The following is a 19,762-nucleotide window of genomic DNA, read 5'->3' as shown; positions in this document are numbered from 1 at the left end:
AATTGAGACACAATTTTATGGTGATTTATTGTTCAGTCCTTGGTAAATTCATTTTAGCTTATTTCTGTAAAAATAAATGTTACTCCTTAAAAATGAAATTACTATCTTGCATCTCTTTAAATAATGCTTTGGAATTTACCACAAATTGGACAATATTTCTTCCATTAAATCTGAACACATAAATCTGTACAGTAATGAAAGCATGCTTAAATTATTTACAAATATAGAGAATTACTAAAGGGGTTGATAGACTGGCATTCACCTGACTGTCAAGGTAGAGGTGATATATCATTTGAGAGAAAAGTAAGAAACAAAAAATAGAGTATACACAAGGAGAACAAACTAAACTCAAATAGGTTCTCTCTAACAGAAAATATGGCTGATTAAAGCAAGAAAGCTGAGCAGCATAAGGTATTAAAGTCACTTAATAGTTCATCTGCTTTCAAGTCAATTGAAATCATTATAGATTTCTAATAAAAAGTTATGATCAGAATAATATCTGAATTAGCCGGGCGTGGTGGCGCACGCTTGTAATCCCCGCGCTTGGGAGGCGGAGACAGGAGGATCGCACAGGTTCGAAGCCAGCCGTGCTGGTGTAAGAGACCCTGTTTCAAAAATATAAAATATGCCGGGCGTGGTGGCGCAGGCTTGTAATCCCCGCGCTTGGGAGGCGGAGACAGGAGGATCGCGCAGGTTCGAAGCCAGCCGCGCTGGCGTAGGAGACCCTGTTTCAAAAATATAAAATAGGTCTGGGAGTGTAGCCCGGAGGTAGAAGGGCTTCCAGGAACCCCAGTACCACCAAAAAAAAAAAAAAAAGAATAATATCTGAATTAGATAATTCTCAAAGTGATCCCTTAAACTATGATTCTTATATGTAAATTAGTATAGAAAGACATATGTGTGTGTGTGTGTGTATATATATATATATATATATATATTTTTTTTTTTTTTTTTTTTTTTTTACGGTACTAGGGATGGAACCCAGGAGCATTCTACCTCTGAGCTACACCCCCAGCCCTAATTTGTGTGTGTGTGTGTGTGTGTGTGTGTGTGTGTGGTACTGGGGTTCCTGGAAACCCTTCTACCTCCGGGCTACACTCGCAGACCTATTTTTATATTTTAATTTGGAAACAGGGTCTCTTAAGCCAGAGAGGCTGTCTTCGAACCTGAGCAATCCTCCTGTCTCCACCTCCCAAGCACGTGTGCCACCAAACCCGGGTTATTCTTTATTTTTTGAAACAAGGTCTCACTGAGTAAGCAAGGGCCTCACTTAAGTAGCTGAGGCAGTCTCTCAAATGCCGGTACTGTTTTTATCTTGTCAAATAATTTTTAAGTGAAAATTTTTTCATTTAAAAGTTAAAAACTCAGCCAGGCGTGGTGGCGTATTCTTGTAAACTCAGCATTTGGGAGGCAGAGACAGGAGGATCACGGTTCAGTGACAGCCTCAGCTTCTACTTAGTGAGGCCCTTTGCAACCCAGTGAGACCCTGTTTTAAAATACAAAATAAAATGGGGTGGAATATAGCTCAGAGATAGAAAGCCCCTGGGTTCCATTCCCAGTACCAAAAAAAAAAAAAGTTAAAAACTCTAATTTTAAACTGGGCATAGTGGTGCATGCTTATAATCCCCGCGCTTGGGAGGCTGAGACAGGAGGATTACACAGGTTCGAAGCCAGCCTCAGCAACTTAAGTGAGGCTCTCAGCAACTTAGTGAGACCCTGTTTCCAAATAAAATATAAAATAGGTCTGGGAGTATAGCCCGGAGGTAGAAAGCCTCTGGGTGTCACCCCCAGTACTACCAAAATAAATAAAATAAAATAAAACTCTAATTTTAACATTAAAAACAGGATGTCATCTTAAAGCATATTTGAGATGGGGTACAAAATCATTTGCAGCCACCCCAGGGGAAGAGAAACAAACATTTTTCATTCAGTCGCTTGTTATGCATCCAACACAACATAGAAGTGCAGAAATCAGGGGAAAGATTTATATAAAGAGCACAGATAAAAGAAGAGATCTGTCTCTAATCCTCTATTCTTGAAGTGAAGTTAAAGTAATCTGTCAGAGAGAACTAGGACAAAAAAAAAAAAAAAAAGATAGAGTGAGGGACCAGACCACTATGCATGGCCAGCAAAGATAGTTCTCAATTCATAAGATGACTAACAAAGACCCCTTCTCTTACCTAGCCTTCTACTACTTAGCAGTGTGTTGTCACATAAGTATAAAAGGCTCTACCACGCTGGGCGTGGTGGCACACGCTTGTAATTCCAGCGCTTGGGAGGCAGAGACAGGAGGATCGCACAGGTTCGAAGCCAGCTGCGCACGCTGGCTTAGGAGACCCTGTTTCCAAATAAAAATGTAAAAATAGGTCTGGGAGTGTAGCCCGGAGGTAGAAGGGCTTCCAGGAACCCCAGTACCACCACCAAAAAAAAAAAGGCTCTACTACTGGAATTCTTATTCAGTTTTTCATAGGGCTTTCTTCTTTTTTTTTTTTTTCTGTACTAGGGATGGACCCCAAGGGCATTCTACTTCCAAGCTATACCTCCAGCCCTATTTTAATTTTTTATTTTGAAATAGAGTCTCACTAAGTGCAAAGGGCTTCAGCCTACCAAGTACTGGGATTACAAGCCTGTGCCACCATGTCTGGCCTACAGGGCTCTCTTTCTTTAACTCAGACTATTTCTTGATTCAGGTGCATCTAAAGAGCTATATACTTGAGAGAATAGGCCAATTTCACTACAAGGCTCTTTGGCTATGATTAATATTTAGAGAGCAGTATACCCCTCAATATAGCCCTGACAAGAATCTCCACAACCACTAGTACTAATAACAAAAGTATAAAACTTAACTCCAATCATAGCTATTCTTTCTTTGAGCATCAGCATTTCCAGATAGAAGAGTGGTTTGAACTTTCCTTGAAAGTTGCCATAATCAACTCCCTATTCTAGGCAAATAATAGCTCATTTCAAAGCAACCAAGCTGCCATTTTCCAACTTCAGGATGTATGTGTATTACTGAGGTTTCAGATGCAGACAGACACAAACATGAGAAACAGTGATTAACTAAATATATAAAACATCAGGGTATTTCTGGACAGTGGAAGAGAGGAGTGGAAGGTTTGGCTATCCTACTAATCTGTTCGTGAGGCAATGCAAGTTCTACATTTCAGGAAACTCTTGGGATGAGAGGAGAGACACGGCATTATACCCATGTCTATAGCAGCACAACTCACAACAGCTAAATTATAGAACCAACCTATGTGACCTCCTACAGGTGAATGGATAAAGAAACTGGCATATACACACAATAGAGTTTTATTCAGGCATTAAGAAGAATGAAATCATGTCATTTGCAGGAAAATGGGTGGAAATGAAGAACACCACACTCAGAAAGCCAGACTCAGAAAACAAGGGACACATACTTTCACTCATTGGAAACTCATTGAAAAATAGGAAAGAAAAGGAAGAGACTTCATGAAAATAAGGAGACAGACAAGTAAAATAGTGACAGGGACAAGGAAGGGAGGAAAGGAGGATAAAGAAAAAAAATAGAACAAAAATATTATATTTGTATATGAATGTATTACTACCAATCTCAGTAGCATGCATAATACAAAGGGAAGGGACAGTAAGTGCAGAGGAAAAAACACCAAGAGATATAATGTGCAAATATGTTTGTGTAGCTTTAAATCTCACTGTGATGTATAATTACAATGTACCAATTAAAAAAATAGCATAAGTTTTCAAGACGAAAAAGATCTAGAGACTGTTTGCACAATAATGTGAACACACTTACTGCTAACACTACTGAGCTTCACAGTTAAAAATTAAATGGCAAACTTAATGTTATATGTTATTTACTACAATTTAAAATTTAAAAATAGTATAATGGAAAAAAGAAGAGTCAGGTATTATCAAGATACTACTTCATAAGAACAACAATGGAACAATAAGTTGGTAAATGAATGGCAACAGATTGAAGCATTCAAGAAATAGATTTCTAATAGTATATTTAAGAAATCCAGGCTGGGCATGGTGGCGCATGCCTGTAATCCCATCATTTGGGAGGCTGAGACAGGAGGATCACGGTTTGCAGAGAGCCTCAGTTACTTAGTGAAGCTCTTTGCAACTCACTGAGACCCTGTTTCAAAATAAAGAATAAAAAAAAAATAGGGCTGGGGGTGTAGCTTGGCGGTAGAATGCCCCTGGGTTCCATCCCCAGTACCGCAAAAAAAAAAAAAAGACCCAGACACTTACACACTTACATCCATAAGGAAGGACAAATTATAATGTAGCTTTTAACATCAGACTCTTCATCTAGGTATAAAAGGAAGTAAGCCAGGCATGGTGGCACATGCTTGTAATCCCAGCATTTGGGAGGCTGAGACCTGAGGATCACGGTTCATGGGCAGCCTTAGCTACTTAGTGAGGCACTCCGTAACTTAAAGAGACCCTGTTTCAAAATAAAGAATAAAAAACAGGGCAGGGAGTGTAGCTCGGAGATCGAATGCCCCTGGGTTTCATCCCCAGACCCACAAGAAAAGGAAGTCTTTTCCTTTGCATAATTTTTCCTTATCTGGAAAATCTTTGAGAAAGAGACAAAAAGTCTATCTTTTTTAGCATATGAATAAGCAGAAGAAACTAAACCAGCAAGACTTACTGTCATTAATTTCTCATTTTAATCTTGCTGGGAAAATATCTAATTATTTATATAAAAACAACCATTACAAGCAAAAAACTGGATTGTGATAACAGTTATACACTGTATAAATTACTAAATATCAGTGAATATGTCAATTATATATATATATATATACATTATATATCAATAAAACTTTTTTCCAAAACAAAACCATACCAACAATTCATTCAAATATGTTCCTTATACAGAATTAAAAACCATATCACCAATCATTTTCTAATCAATGGGGCTAATGATCTATTTGATCTCATTAAGTATCGCTGTACATTGATGTAGCAGTTTTCAGTTTATAAAAATTCAGTTGACAACTCTGTAAGGTAAGCAGGTTAGTTATTATTAACTTGATATAGCAAGTTTTTGAAAACTAGCCATAGAACTGCTTAAGAGTCACAGAGTTATTAAATATCTATCCAAAAAAAATGGCATGTCTATCTAGCCTAGGTCTATCAAAATTAGGTATTATAAATCTGGGCTTTGTCTCAAAAGAATGTTTTAAAAACCATTGCTTTAAAAGAATTCCTTCAGAACTTCCGGGAAGATGGCGACCGAGAAAAGCGGGGCTTAAGAGCTCCGCTAACAACAAATCTCCATTACCACAAAATCAGCGCCTTTCATAGCCAGAAAACAACATCACCAGAGAAACAAAAAAAAAATCACCAGGCTCCAGAGAGAAAGTGGACTGAGAACAGAGCCACAGAGGAGATCCTCACGCCCGAGGACGCGGCTTCACGCCCGAGGACGCGGCAGCAGCGCCATACTGCCGGCGGCACTGGCGAATTCACGGGACGGCCACAGCAAGCCGAGGGGAGCCGCTGCGGAACAGCCAGGCGAGATTTCTCGGCGCAGAGGGCATCTAAAGCTCCCAGTGGCTGAGCTCAGCACACGCTGCAGGGATTCAGAGTGGAAATCAAAACCAAGAAAAAAAACGCCAGTCCCACAGCCGAGGGCGTAGCAGCGGCGCCATATTGCCACTGGCGGCAGCAGCACCGAATTCACCGAATTCAGTACAGCTACATCTGCGTACTCAAGAACAGTGAGTCAAATTGCGGGCCACAGTAGAGAAATCCCAGTACTGTACTCACTGGGACTTGACCCAGTGGGAGAGGGGCGGTGGCAGTGATATCACACCATAGAACGTGCAACCTGGCACCCCCCACAGTCTAAAGCAGCCTCTATCAACTCTCTGGGTCGGAGACTCTGTGATACAACCCAGTAAAGGAGTAGTGGGGTCTGAGATACTACTGACTCAAGATCCAGAGCACCTTAAGTGAAGTCATAGTGACCCAAGGGAAGAGCCCAGAGAAGGCACAAACTTCCGAAATCATGGGAAAGAGGAATAATACTGGAGCAATGAATGCTCACAAGCCCACAACATCAGAACCCAATAAAACAGAAAATCAGAGATTTCTAGAAGATCAAATCAGGAAAATAACTGTAGAAATAATAGAGGTGCTTCAAAAAGAACTCAGAGAGAGCCAAAAAGAGATAAAGGATGCAATTAATGAAGTAAAGGCCTCAATTCAAAGCACAAACAACCGATTAGACCACATGGAGAACAGAATCTCGCTCTTAGAAGATGATCATTCCAAAAATGAACGCATAGTTTCTAATCTAGAAAAAAATATCCAACAGCAGGAATCTGATATTGAAGAAATATGGGCCCATTTTAAGAGAGCTAACCTAAGAATAATTGGAATAGAGGAGGGAAAAGAAAGTGAAACCAAAGGGATCAACAATCTCTTCAAGGAAGTAATAGCAGAAAATTTTCCAGACATAGAGCAAGAGGTCAATACGCAGGTCCAGGAAACGTATAGGACTCCCTTTAGACAGGATCGGAGAAGAGGATCCCCACGCCACATCATTGTCAAAATGACCAATGTGGAAGCCAAGCAGAGAATCTTAAAGGCAACAAAAGCAAAGGGCCAAGTGACATTCAGAGGCAAACCAATTAGAATCACTCCAGACTTCCCAAACCAAGTCATGAAAGCCAGAAGGGCTTGGAGTAACATATTCCAAACTCTGAAAGAAAACAACTTCCAGCCAAAAATTTCCTACCCAGCAAAACTTTCTATCAAATTAGATGGAGAAATAAGAAGCTTCCATGACAAACAGAAACTGAAGGAATTTATGTCTTCAAAACCAGCACTAGAGAAAATACTCAAAGAGATTAACTACAAAGAAGAAATAGGTAACACACACCAGAACCAGAGAAACAAGTTTTCCATCCAACAGACAACTAAGATTGGTTATCTGTGGAGATTCATTACTTATGTTAGTCTTTTACCTATCTCTAAAGGGTATTGTTTGCCTTTATTGTTGTTAATTTTTAGGATTTCTAGTTGGAATATTAATATACCTTCAGATATAGCATTTGGAAATATTTTATCCCATTCTATTAGTAACTGTTAACTCTGTTTACATTGTCTTTGGATATACAATTTTTTTTTTATTTTTTAGGGAGTTTGTATACTCTTCTGTTGCCTGTGCCATTGAAATCATATCCAAGAAATCACTGCCAATTTCAATGTTGTGAGGTTTTATGACCCAGATTTTCTCCTAAAAGTTTATAGTCTTAAGATTTATATTTAGGTCTTTTATCTATTTTGAGTTAATATTTGTATATGGGATTAGGTAAGGGTCCAACTTTATTCTTTTCCATGTAATTATTATGTTTCAACAATATTTAGTTAAAAGATTATTATTTCCACCACCAAATGTTCATGGAAACCTTGTCAAACATAACTTGATAATATAGGGAAGAATTTAGCTCTAGGCTTTTATTTAACTCCAATGGTTTATATATCTGCCTTTAGAATAGTACTACACTGTTTCAATTATTGTAGCTTTATATGGTTTGAAATTAGAAAATATATATCTTCTAGCTTTGTTCTTTTTCAAGATTATTTTGGGTATCTAGAGTCCATATTCCATATTAGGATAGATTTTTTTTCTGAAAAATAAATATATAAATATATGATAGTTTCACCTAAAAAATAGAAAAAATAGATTCTCTGGTAAGAAAGAAAGCATAAAGAAATATTGAAATGTTATCTTTAAGTCATCAAAAGCTTGGTATCAGACAAATGAAACTGTTATGTGAGATTATCATTTATAATTTTTGATAAATTGCTATAATACTAGATGTCAATCACTAAGCCAAGCATGGGAGGGAGGGATAGGGAGAGAATGGGGTGGGGATCGGGTGGGGGCTGACTGGGCAATGTGTGCATGTATGTCTACAAAAGTATGTATCCCACTATGATATATGAATACAGTGCACCAATTAAAAAAATAATAAAAAAAAAATAAAAAAGTAGGCTGGTGGTGTAGCTTGGAAGTAGAATGCCCTTGGGTTCCATCTCCAGTACTGCAAAGAATGAAAGAAAGAAAGAAATGTTTATCTCTGTGTTATTCTCTCTGATTCACCTTATTGGTGGGATGACTCATGCCCTACATGGGGATAGCTGAACATAGGAAATGAAACACTGGACATAGGAGATTGAGGGGAGTCTACTAGCAACATGTACTTACAGCCTGGAGGAAGAAGACACTGCCTACTACATGGGGTCTCATAGGGATAGTCTTTGGGAAACAGGGCCAGGAACTGTAGTAGAAATGACTTCATAATAACAGGGTAAGGTGGTTTTGGGTTCCCAAAAGAGGATAGAAATGACCTGGAATAATCCTACATGCTGGCAAGGACCTGAAACCTTCCTACTCAGAGATCAGAAGAAGCTGTACCTGGTCAACAGGAGTGTCATTTGTTGAGGGGAACTTATCCACAGGAGCAGGATGGGGAGGAGGACTTGCACTTGTACCACTGGACGCCATCATGACTTACCAGATGTCAAGGAAGCACACAGTATAGGACCTTTATTTTAGGCCTTAAGTCACAGTGTGTGCAATATGTGAATAAATAATTTTTAGTTGAGAAAAAATAAAAAATAAAAAAAATAAAAATAAAAGAATTCCTTCAGAGCCAGGTATGGTGATGCACACTTGTAATCCTGGCTCTTGGGAGGCTGAGACAGGAGGATTGCACAGGTTCGAAGCCAGCCTCAGCTACTTAGTGAGGCTCTCAGCAACTAATAAAATATAAAATAGGACTGGGAGTATAGCCCGAAGGTAGAAAATGCCCTGTGTTCCACCCCCAGTACCACAATAAATAAATAAATAAATAAATTCCTTCTAATCCTTTTAAATTTACTACCTACCATTGTATTCAGAGAGATTTTGCTCCTTAGAGAGTGTCTTCATAAAGTCATCTAAATTCACCATTCCATTTTCTGTAAAATAGAGTTTAGATTACACAAACTAATGTAATTGTGCATAAAAGGTAAACTCACATTTTAATGCAACTATGAAAAATGTATTTGATCTTTTGCTAAGCACCAAGGATACAAAAGTAAGACAGACACATCCCCTCCTTTTTCTATTACACACAAAGGACTTAGTTACATAATAAGTCCTTCATAAATATGGGGAAAAGGGAAAGCACCCATATAAATGGATAATGAAAAAGGAGTTTGTTTCATGGTGTCATGAGAATGCAGTCTACTACCTATTAAGGAGCTCTGACAATATTAACCAGCACTATCAGATCCAAGTATCCTCATCCTCTAATATACAAGTAGTCTAATTAAGTACATGTTTTTTGCATATAAACACTCCACAGTGATCATAATAATCCTGATAAGCAGCAGGAAAGGTTCAACAACTTTATTATCATCTACTCATATATCTATATATGTTTATACATAAAAATCAGTGAATGTGTCAATTTTATGTCTATTATATATGTATGTGTATATGTATGTATGATATATATATGGAAGTATTGGGGATTGAACCTAGGGGCACTCTATCTCTGAGCTACACTCCCAGGCCTATTTTATTTTGGAACAAGTCTCATTAGATTGCTGAGGCTGGTCATGAGCCTGTGAACCTCCTCTCTCACCTTCCAAGTACTGGGATTACAGGCATGCACCACCACACCTCACTCATATATTTTCAAATCAAATATTTTTCCTATTTTTTAGCTAAACATTTTTGTCCAAATTCTGATAATTCACTTCTAATGTTATTCTCAAGTCATTATTTCACCCAAAATGTTGCCTCTTCACTAAACTGATCTTCATTCAGTTAGTTACTGACAACAAATTCACTAATACAAAATCCCTCTCCAGAAACTTGGGCTGGTGAGTAAGATATGCATTCAACATCTAGATGCTAACTATCTGCCTTGATTATCACTATCTCTAAATTCTCTCTACATTTTAGAATCTCCAGTTATTTCTCCTTGAATCCCTAGGTTGTTTTCTTGGAGACTTTTATGCTCCTTGGATACTGAAGTCTTACTATCTCTTTATAGCTGGGTCAGTCTTCCCTAGTGCCTATCCCACATCTAAGAAGAGTGATGAAGAGCCCTACTGAAACAATTTAGAAATATGGAAGGTCTAGACTCTCCAAACCAATTGATTTGGTCAAATTCTTTAGGTTTTTTTTTAACCACTTTTATTATCTTCTCTAGAATGGCCCATTCTTTCACTTCTGGTTAAGGGAAATTCCTCCAGTATTTAAAATACTATTTCATAAAAACATCTAATTAGAAAAAAAGGTTGCTGTTATCAGTCTCTCACCATTTCCAGTAGTCTCTGACACTATCTTCTGAAATTCTTCATCTAATAAAAAAATCCCTAATAAAGGCAAAATGGACTGAAGTTCCTCTGGAGCAATATAATTTTCTTGGAGTTTACTGACAGCGTCACGGACATTTTCTAAGTATATAAAATGTAGAAAACCATTAAGCAACAAAATTTATGTGTATAAATAACTGATACCTAAAATCTTCATATGGTAATCAGAAAACAAGTTTTATCTACTCAATATTACCTAGGAGAAGGACTGCTTTTGTCCCCAAGTATGTATGTATGTATATGTATGTATGTATGTATGTATGTATATATATATATATATATATATATATATATATATATATATGTTTTACATTTTACTTGATGGCTTTCTTTTAGCTCAAAAACAAAACTATCTTACAATTCTAGAAACATTTGTAAAGTACTAGTTTGGAGGAATAACCTGTCCCAATGAGGCAGACAATGCTGCTTACTTCTAATTAAAATATAATGAAATGAATCCAAGATCAAAACATCAATGTGTTTTACATTCCAGAATCCCAAGCAAAATTTGAAAGTTCTTTCCCTATCAATAAATTTACTTTTCTGTGCTCTCAGTTCACAGCCTACAAAAAAAGTAAAATTCTGAAAATAGATACACAAAGATATTATGAGCCTCCTAAAACAATATACTTAAATGGACACAATACCACTTCTGTGGTATTATGATCAAAAATATATAACCTGGCTGGGCGTGGTAGTGCATGCTTGTAATCCCAGCGTTTGGGAGGCTGATCCAGGAGGATCACACAGATTCGAAGCCAGCCTCAGCTACTTAGTGAGGCTCACAGCAACTTAGTGAGACCCTGTTTCCAAATAAAATATAAAATAGGTCTGGGAGTGTAGCCCAGAGGTAGAAAAGCCCCTGGGTTCCACCCCAGTACTACAAATAAATAAATAAAATATATAACCTGAATTTCTCATGAAGAAATATAAAACCCAAAATTAGGGGCATTATATAAAATAACTAGTCATATTCTTCAAACATGTCAAGGTCATGAAAGATTTAGGAACCATCCCAGATTGAAAGATACTAAGGAAACATGGTAACTATATGTAATTTGTGATCCTGAGTCAAAAAAGGACATTTATGGAACTGATAAAATTTTTAAAAGGTATAAAGATAAGTAGTGTATCAATGTTAATTTCTTGGTTCAGATCATTTTACTGTGGTTATATAAGATATTAACAATTAAGAAAACTAGATAAATAATATATCAGAATATTTTTACTATTTTTGAACTATTATGAATGTAGAATTAATTTAAAATGAAAATTTAGATTTTATTTTAAATTTATTTATTTTTATTTATTTATTTATTTATTTGGTGGTACTGGGGTTCCTGGAAGCCCTTCTACCTCTGGGCTACACTCCCAGACCCATTTTTACATTTTTATTTTGGAAACAGGGTCTTCTAAACCAGCACACGCAGCTGGCTTCAAACCTGCACGATCCTCCTGTCTCTGCCTCCCAAGCGCGGGGATTACAAGCGTGCGCCACCACGCCCGGCTTTATTTTAAATTTATATCATGAAGATCATCACACTTCATAGGTGCCCAGTTACTATCAATTAGTTGGGGGAAATTATACCAAATAAACTATTTCATACTTATCTATGGCAGTGTAGAAGTATGGCAGTGGTAGGTGACATCATTTGATTTTAGTAACAATGAAAAAGTAGATATCACTCTCTTCTGAAGTCTTTTTCTTCTACCTACTGGCCTAATGTCTACTAATCTATTATTTTGTTAACCCAAGGCTTTCTTATTGAAACACAAAGAACCCTCACAAATAAAAACAAGGTGCAGAGTAACAGTAGCACATCCATTAAAGAAGCAGAATGAACATCCCTAACCTATCTTAATCACATTCTTTTTTCAGCTACATTATTTGAATTATGTATTTCTGTATGAATCACTAATTTTTCACTAAATACTCACTTTACTATTAAATACTAAGTGCAATAAAAAAGTTGTTGAGTGTTTTTAAGGAGACTAGACATGATTTAAGTAACTCTAGCAGGGCACTATAGGAAAGAATGTTCATTTAGGTTAGCACAGAAGAGAAGTGTATATATTGATTGGGAAATCATTGTTTATCTTTGAAGAAAGCCAATAGGCCTTGGAGGCCTTAAATATATACTATTATGTTCTCCTAACATTTTCAATCATAAAAGATAATACCTAAAGTGCTATGGATATTATATATTTGTGAAATGCTAAGCAAAATTTTCACATAAATTTCCAACATTTGTTTAAGTAAACTACAAAATACATTTCCAAGGGAAAACAGGACCGCTACTTTCTAGGAAGTAAAATTACTAAAGAAAATAATTCTAAACATTATTAAGGCATTCTACAATAAGGCCACTGCCAACATCATATTAAATGGGGAAAAACTTCAAGAATTTCCCCTAAAAACTGAAACGAGACAAGGATGTCCACTATCACCACTTCTCTTCAATATAGTACTAGAGACTCTAGCCAGAGCAATAAGGCAAGAAAAGGAAATCAAAGGAGTACAAATAGGAAAAGAAGAACTTAAGCTTTCACTATTTGCAGATGACATGATACTATATTTAGAATACCCAACAAATTCAACCAAAAGGCTTATAGAACTGATCAACAAATTCAGCAAGGTATCTGGATACAAAATCAATCTTAAAAAATCAGAAGCTTTCCTGTACACTAACCATAAATCTACTGAAAAAGAAATTCAGAAAACACTTCCACTCAGGATCTCCCACAAAAAAATAAAATACCTAGGAATAAACTTGACCAAGGAGGTAAAAGATCTCTACAAAGAAAATTATAAAACACTGAAAAAAGAAATCAAAGAAGATCTTAGAAGATGGAAAGACCTTCCATGTTCATGGATTGGCAGAATAAATATCATTAAAATGGCCATCCTCCCAAAAGTGATCTACAGATTTAATGCAATGCCCATTAAACTACCAAGATCATTCCTCACAGACATAAAAAATCAGTCCTTAAATTTATCTGGAATAACAAAAAGCCCAGAATAGCCAAGGTAGTTCTCAGCAACAAAAACCACGCAGGAGGAATCACAATACCTGACTTTAAACTATACTACAAAGCCATTGTAATAAAAACAGCATGGTACTGGCAAAAGAACAGATATATAGACCAATGGAGCAGAATAGAAGACCCAGAAACAAGTCCACACACTTTCAGCCAATTGATTTTTGACAAAGAGGCCAAAAACATACACTGGAAAAAAGATAGCTTCTTCAACAAATGGTGTTGGCAAAACTGGTTAACCATATGCAGAAAATTGGATGTTAATCCCACTTTTTCACCCTGTACAAAAGTCAACTCACGATGGATCAAAGACTTGGAAATTAAACCAGAGACTTTGAAGCTCCTTGAAGAGGGCATAGGTCCAACACTGCAACACATAGGCACAGATAAATACTTTCTCAACAAGACCCCAAAGGCACAACAAATGAAAAGGAGAATCAATACATGGGATTGCATGAAACTGAAGAGCTTCTGTTCAGCAAACTAAACTGTCAAGAACCTCAATCGAGAGCCAACAGAATGGGAGAAGATTTTTGCCACCTACACCACTGATAGAGGACTAATATCTAGAATATACAGAGAACTCAAGAAACTCAACACTAAGAAAACAAAGCATCCAATAACAAAATGGGCAAATGAACTAAATAGACACTTCACAAAAGAAGAAATTAAAATGGCCAATAAATGCATGAAAAAATGCTCAACATCACTGGCAATCAGAGAGATGCAAATCAAAACTACCCTGAGATTTCACCTAACTCCAACTAGAATGGCCATCATTCAAAACACAAACAACAACAGATGCTGGCGAGGATGTGGAGAAGTGGGAACTCTAAGACATTGTTGGTGGGATTGCAAATTAGTGCAACCACTTTGGAAAACAGTATGGAGAATCCTCAGAAGAATGGGAACAAATCTACCATTTGATCCAGCAATACCACTCTTGGGTATCTACCCAAAAGAAAAGAAACCAAACTACCAAACTAATGCATGTGTATCTATGTTCATAGCTGCACAATTCACCATAGCCAAACTATGGAACCAGCCAAGATGTCCATCAACAGATGAATGGATTACAAAACTTTGGGATATGTACACAATGGAATTTTACTCAGCCATCAAAAAAAAAACTCAATTACATCATTTTCAGGGAAATGGATGGAACTGGAGGACATTATGCTAAGTGAGATTAGTCAGTCACAAAAAATAAGAAATCAGATGCTTTCCCTAATATGTGAGAGTTAGGGAGAAAAGAGGAGCAAACAAGTCAACCTAAAGGAGGAGAAATGAGGGGGGAAGAGGAAAATCTCTAAAGCTCACAATGTACTTAAACATATCGAAGTCAATCACTAAGCCAAGCAAGGGAGGGTGGGACGGGGAGGGAATGGGATGGGATTTGGGTAGGGGTTAAATCAGCGATGAGTACATGTTTGTACACACAAGTTTTTTACCCCAATAAGTTGTATGAATATAATGCACCAATAAAAAAAAACTAAAAAAAATAAATAAAATAAAACCGCAAAAAAATAAAAATAAAAATAAAAATAAATAAATAAATAAAGTTAAAAAAAAAAAAGAAAATAATTCTAGGGAGTTACTAATCACTGAATAAGCTTCTCAAAAGTTAGGCTTCCCCAAAAAAGGGGGCACCTGGAAAGGAATTACCCTCAAAAACCTTCAAAACAAAAGTATAACTATCAGAAGTGGTAGTTATCCAGGGTATTGACTACTGAAATGCTTACAACTATTTAATAACTAGTTCATTCTGCACATTTCAGAGATAAATAAAGATCACAAGGACCTACATTCTGACTTATGTGGTACTGACCCAGAGTATTAATTGCGGTTTTCTCCTGAGATGAAACCTGTTTTAAGAGGGTAGACTGCCTCCTTATAGCTGGTTTCTGAAGATCGGGGAGACTTGAAGTATCAGTTTTATCCAGAGGTTTACTGAGGTTTGTGATACTCTTCAAGCTTTGTGGTTTATATATTATGTCATGAATTTCAGGCAACTCTGAATGTTTTTTTAAGTTTATTCCATTCTTTAAATATGGTTCCTGGACTCCTACATTACTGTTATCAACCTCATCTAGGTAATTTCTTATTTTCCAAGAATTTCTTGATTGTTTAAATTTAGGGTCATCATTTTCCTCCATAATTTTATCATAATGTTGGAGGCTTTTTTTATTCAAATTTCTAGATAGTGAAGAGTCAGACAGTCTAGAGGGTAAGCTGTATTTCTTCTTATATTGTAGATAGCATTGTGTCAAATTTGGTAACTTTCCATTTGAAGTAGTTTCATCCAAGGCTGAATCTTCCATAATTGCTAAGTGAGAGAAAAAATTATTTCATTTATCTGTATAATTTGTAATATATTTTAAAACATAACTAAGTGCTCATAAAATCCATTCAAAATTACCAAATGTTTAAGGATATAAAAGTTTAACAAACTAAAAAATCTGAAAGGGTTAGTTATAAAAAAAAAGTTAAACTATTGATTAGAATAAGTATAATATAATGTTTTATATATTTAAGCACTTTCACCCAAAGCTGTTTAAAATTACACTGAAACTAAAATAATGATCAAGAGTTAAACTATTAAAATGAATAAAATATGATAGCTTAATATAGTTAAGTACTTTCATCCAAAGCTTTAAACTAAAACTGAAGTTATGGTCTACTGAAGCACAATACTTATTCTCTATTCATTTCCACTTTAGAAAGACAAAAGACCACCCAGTGTGGTGGCACATGCTTGTAATCCCAGTACTTGGGAGGCAGAGACAGGAGGATCTCAGGTGAATTTTGTAAATGAAGCTGCAACTTGGAATATTAATAATTTTCTAAAGATGCTATTTTGTACGTTATGCATGAATTACACATTTTAAAGTATTTCACGTGTTGTTAATATTTGACCCTCAAAACAACTTTTTAAGATTGTAAAGCTCCTATGAATCAAATAAAACTTAACAATTTGACACAGTACCAGTACAATCTTGTGTGAAGGCACTCATCTTTCTAAAATTGAAAACATTTTATAATTTGATCTGTTGTATCATATTCATGTTAATGAATAACTGAAGAAAAACATTTGGATTTTAAATTCTGTTAATTTTTAAAGATAGTGGAATGAATCTCTAATTTCCATTTAGCAGAAAGAAATAGGTTATTCAATGGGTAAAAATAAAATCTTTGACACTTTTGCTTTAGCATTTTGAACCATGCAAAATAGCCTGCCAAGAATCTCTGGTGAGCTGACCCCCATTTCTGAAAGACTTTCTGGGGTGGGAGAAGTTTTTTAAAGATTGAAATAAGTCCTTATTTCTCCAAATATGAAGAAATCAATTAAGGCAATAAGAAACAAAAAAAATTGAGGAGTCAAAAATCACCAAAAGAACACAATAATCTCCCATCAGTTGGCCTCAAAGAAATGGAAATATACAAATACCCTCTGACAAAGAATTCAAAATAATTGCTTTAAGGCACTTCAGTGCATTTCCAAAATATACAGAGAAAACTTTCTAAAAAACCTGAGAGATAATAAATTTTATGGTTTGAATTTTAAATGTTGCTAAAGCTTATGTGGTAAGCAATGTAACCAGGTTCGGAGATGGAACATGGCTGGAGGAGGTAAACCCTGGCGGCATGGACTTGAGAACTATATCTCTGCCTTACTCTTCTCCTCACACTCACACTCTACTCCAACTGCCATAAGCTAAATATGTTTTTTCTTCTTCTACCACACCCTCAGTCCCTGCAGTCATAGTTGAATGTGGACGGATCTCTGAAATCATGAGCCCCCAAAAATCTTTGTCTCTCTAAGTTGTGCTTGTCAGGTATTTTGTTCATGGTGATTTTAAAAAGCTAAAGCAATAAATAAATAAATAAATAAATAAATAAATAAATAATAAATAAATATACATGGTGGTACTGGGGTTCCTGGAAGCCCTTCTACCTCCGGGCTACACTCCCAGACCTATTTTATATTTTAATTTGGAAACAGGGTCTCTTAAGCCAGCGAGGCTGACTCCGAACCAGCGCAATCCTCTTGTTTCCACCTCCCAAGCGTGGGGATTACAAGCATGGGCCACCAGGCCCAGGTTACCAGAGAAATTTAAATATTTCTTAAAAATGAACACATCTAGAGTGAAAAATACAATGAATGAAGTAGGGGGGGGGCAATGCAGAGTATCATCTCCAGGATTGATCAAGCAGGAAAAAAGGAATTTATGAATTCAAAGGTTATTTGAAAATATACAATCACAAGAGGAAAAAAGGTTTATCCTTTTTATAAGACATGAAGCATACAGGATATATGGTACTGCATAAAAAGAACAAATGTTTTATGTAAATGGGTGCACTGATGTCTGTGGGATAAATGTTTATTATTACTATATCTTCTTATTGGATTGTTCCCTTTATCAGTAGGAAATGACCCTCTTTATCTCTTCTGATTGCTTTGACTGAAGTCTCCTTTGTCATATGTAATAGTAGCTACCCCTGCTTGCTTTTTTTATTGCATGGAATATCTTTTTCTGTTCTTTCAAGTTTAGCCTAAATATCTTTGCCTTTAAAGTGAGTTTCTCAGAAGCAACAAAGAATCAGATTTTTACTTAAACTCCAACTTTTTTTGTAAGCAACATTGCTGGATTTTTGTCAAAAATGACAGACAATTCGCCAGTCTACGTCTTTTAATAAGGTAGTTGAGATCATTTACATTCAGTGTTGTTATACAGAAGTGATTATTATTGTCTATTATTTTGAATTTTATCTTCTGATTGATTCAGCTTTAGTTCTCCTTTACTTCCTTGCTCTTCTAATGGAAGTAGTCCCGTTCCTGCCTCTGGAGATTATAATTTGTGTATTCTTTGTGTACTGTTTTCTTTAGTACCAGTTTACTAATTATGAATTCTAATAGTTTGGGCCTAATTTGGAAGATTTTCAAATTCTCTGTCATTCTGAAAACTTTGCTGATTATAGCAATCTTGGTGGAAGTTGTTTTTATTTTTTTTTTTTCAGGACTTGTACTATGTCATTTCAAGCCCTCCTAGCATTTAGAGTTTGGGTTGAGAATCCTGGAGTGAATTAATATTCGTTTACCTTTGAATGCAACATGACCTTTTTTCTTTTGATGCTTTTAAAATTCTACTCTTGATTTCCGGGAAGATGGTGACTGGGAAAAGCAGCGTTTACAAATCCTGCTAACACTTGATCTCTATTGCCTCAAAATCAGTGCTTTTCATAGACAGAAAACACTATCATCAGAGAAATAAAAACTATAAACACAAGGGACAGAGAAAAAGAAGACTAGAAGAACAACTAGAGACCAGAAAGGAAACCAGCCCACATTACAGCGGCAGACACCATGCCGGCGCCATCTTGCCTCATAGCACCAGGATCTAGAGAGGAAAGGTAAACAAGGAGCTGAAGTGAGCAGCTTTGGATCATTCGTGCGTAATTTAGCAGTTCTTTCAGCGCAAAGAGCGTTTAAAACTCCCAGTGGCTAAGCTCATCACTCCTTCCAGGAACTCAGAACGGAGCTCAAAACCAAAAAAGAAATATGCCAGCTTCATGGCCAAGGGCATGGCAGTGACACCATATTGTCAGCAGTGGTGGCGAGTTCACCATGCCCACAACAGCTCCAGATCAGTGCACACAATAATCGTAAGTGAAATTGCGGCCCCTAAAGGAGAAATCCCAGCATTGCACCCCCAGGGACTTGCACAGCTTTGATAATCTCCCTCTGTCTGAGATTTTGCAGTACAACCCAGTGAAGGACTAGTGGTGACAAAGATACCACACCATAATCGCAGCTCCCCATGAGTGCCAGCCCAGCACCCTCCACAGTCTCACACAGCCTCGATTAACTCCCTGGGTCTGAGACTTTGCAATACAACCCAGTAAAGGAGTAGTGGTGGCTGAGATTACCACAAAATCGAGATCCAGACCACAATAAGTGAAGTCGTGGTAACCAGTGAAGAACCCAGAGAAGGCACAAACATCTGAAATCATGGGAAAGAGGAACAACAATAGAGCAATGAATGCCCACAACACCACAATATCAGAACCTGATAACACAGAAATTCAGAGATCTCCCAAAGATCAAATCCAGAATATAACTGTAGAAATAATACACAACCTTTGGAGCAAATTTAGAGAGAGTTTAAAAGAAATAAAGGATGCAATCATTGAAGTAAAGGCATTAATTCAAACTATAAACAATTGATTAGACCACATGGAGAATAGAATCTCACTCCTAGAAGATGATCACTCCAATAATGAACGCATAGTTTATAATTTAGAAAAAAAATCTGACAGCAGGCATCTG

The 19,762-nt window shown here is 36.5% G+C and overlaps 1 protein-coding gene across 1 annotated transcript in view; it reads right to left on the bottom strand.

Moving 5' to 3' along the window:
* The window catches only part of EFCAB13 (EF-hand calcium binding domain 13), a gene marked incomplete at both ends in the record, with an annotated part of 116,625 nt that overhangs the window by 69,995 nt on the left and 26,868 nt on the right, over positions 1-19,762 (bottom strand). Inside the window, 3 exons of the mRNA XM_080714096.1 lie at positions 8,914-8,985; positions 10,339-10,476; positions 15,263-15,760. Of these exons, the coding sequence (XP_080570222.1) occupies positions 8,914-8,985; positions 10,339-10,476; positions 15,263-15,760 (708 nt within the window). The remainder of the gene's footprint in view (positions 1-8,913; positions 8,986-10,338; positions 10,477-15,262; positions 15,761-19,762) is intronic.

The sequence above is a fragment of the Muscardinus avellanarius genome, assembly GCF_963383645.1.
Source record: "Muscardinus avellanarius genome assembly, chromosome: 16".
NCBI lineage: Eukaryota > Metazoa > Chordata > Mammalia > Rodentia > Gliridae > Muscardinus > Muscardinus avellanarius.
Note: the sequence above shows the minus strand (reverse complement) of the source record. Positions and strands in the feature narration are given on the sequence as shown.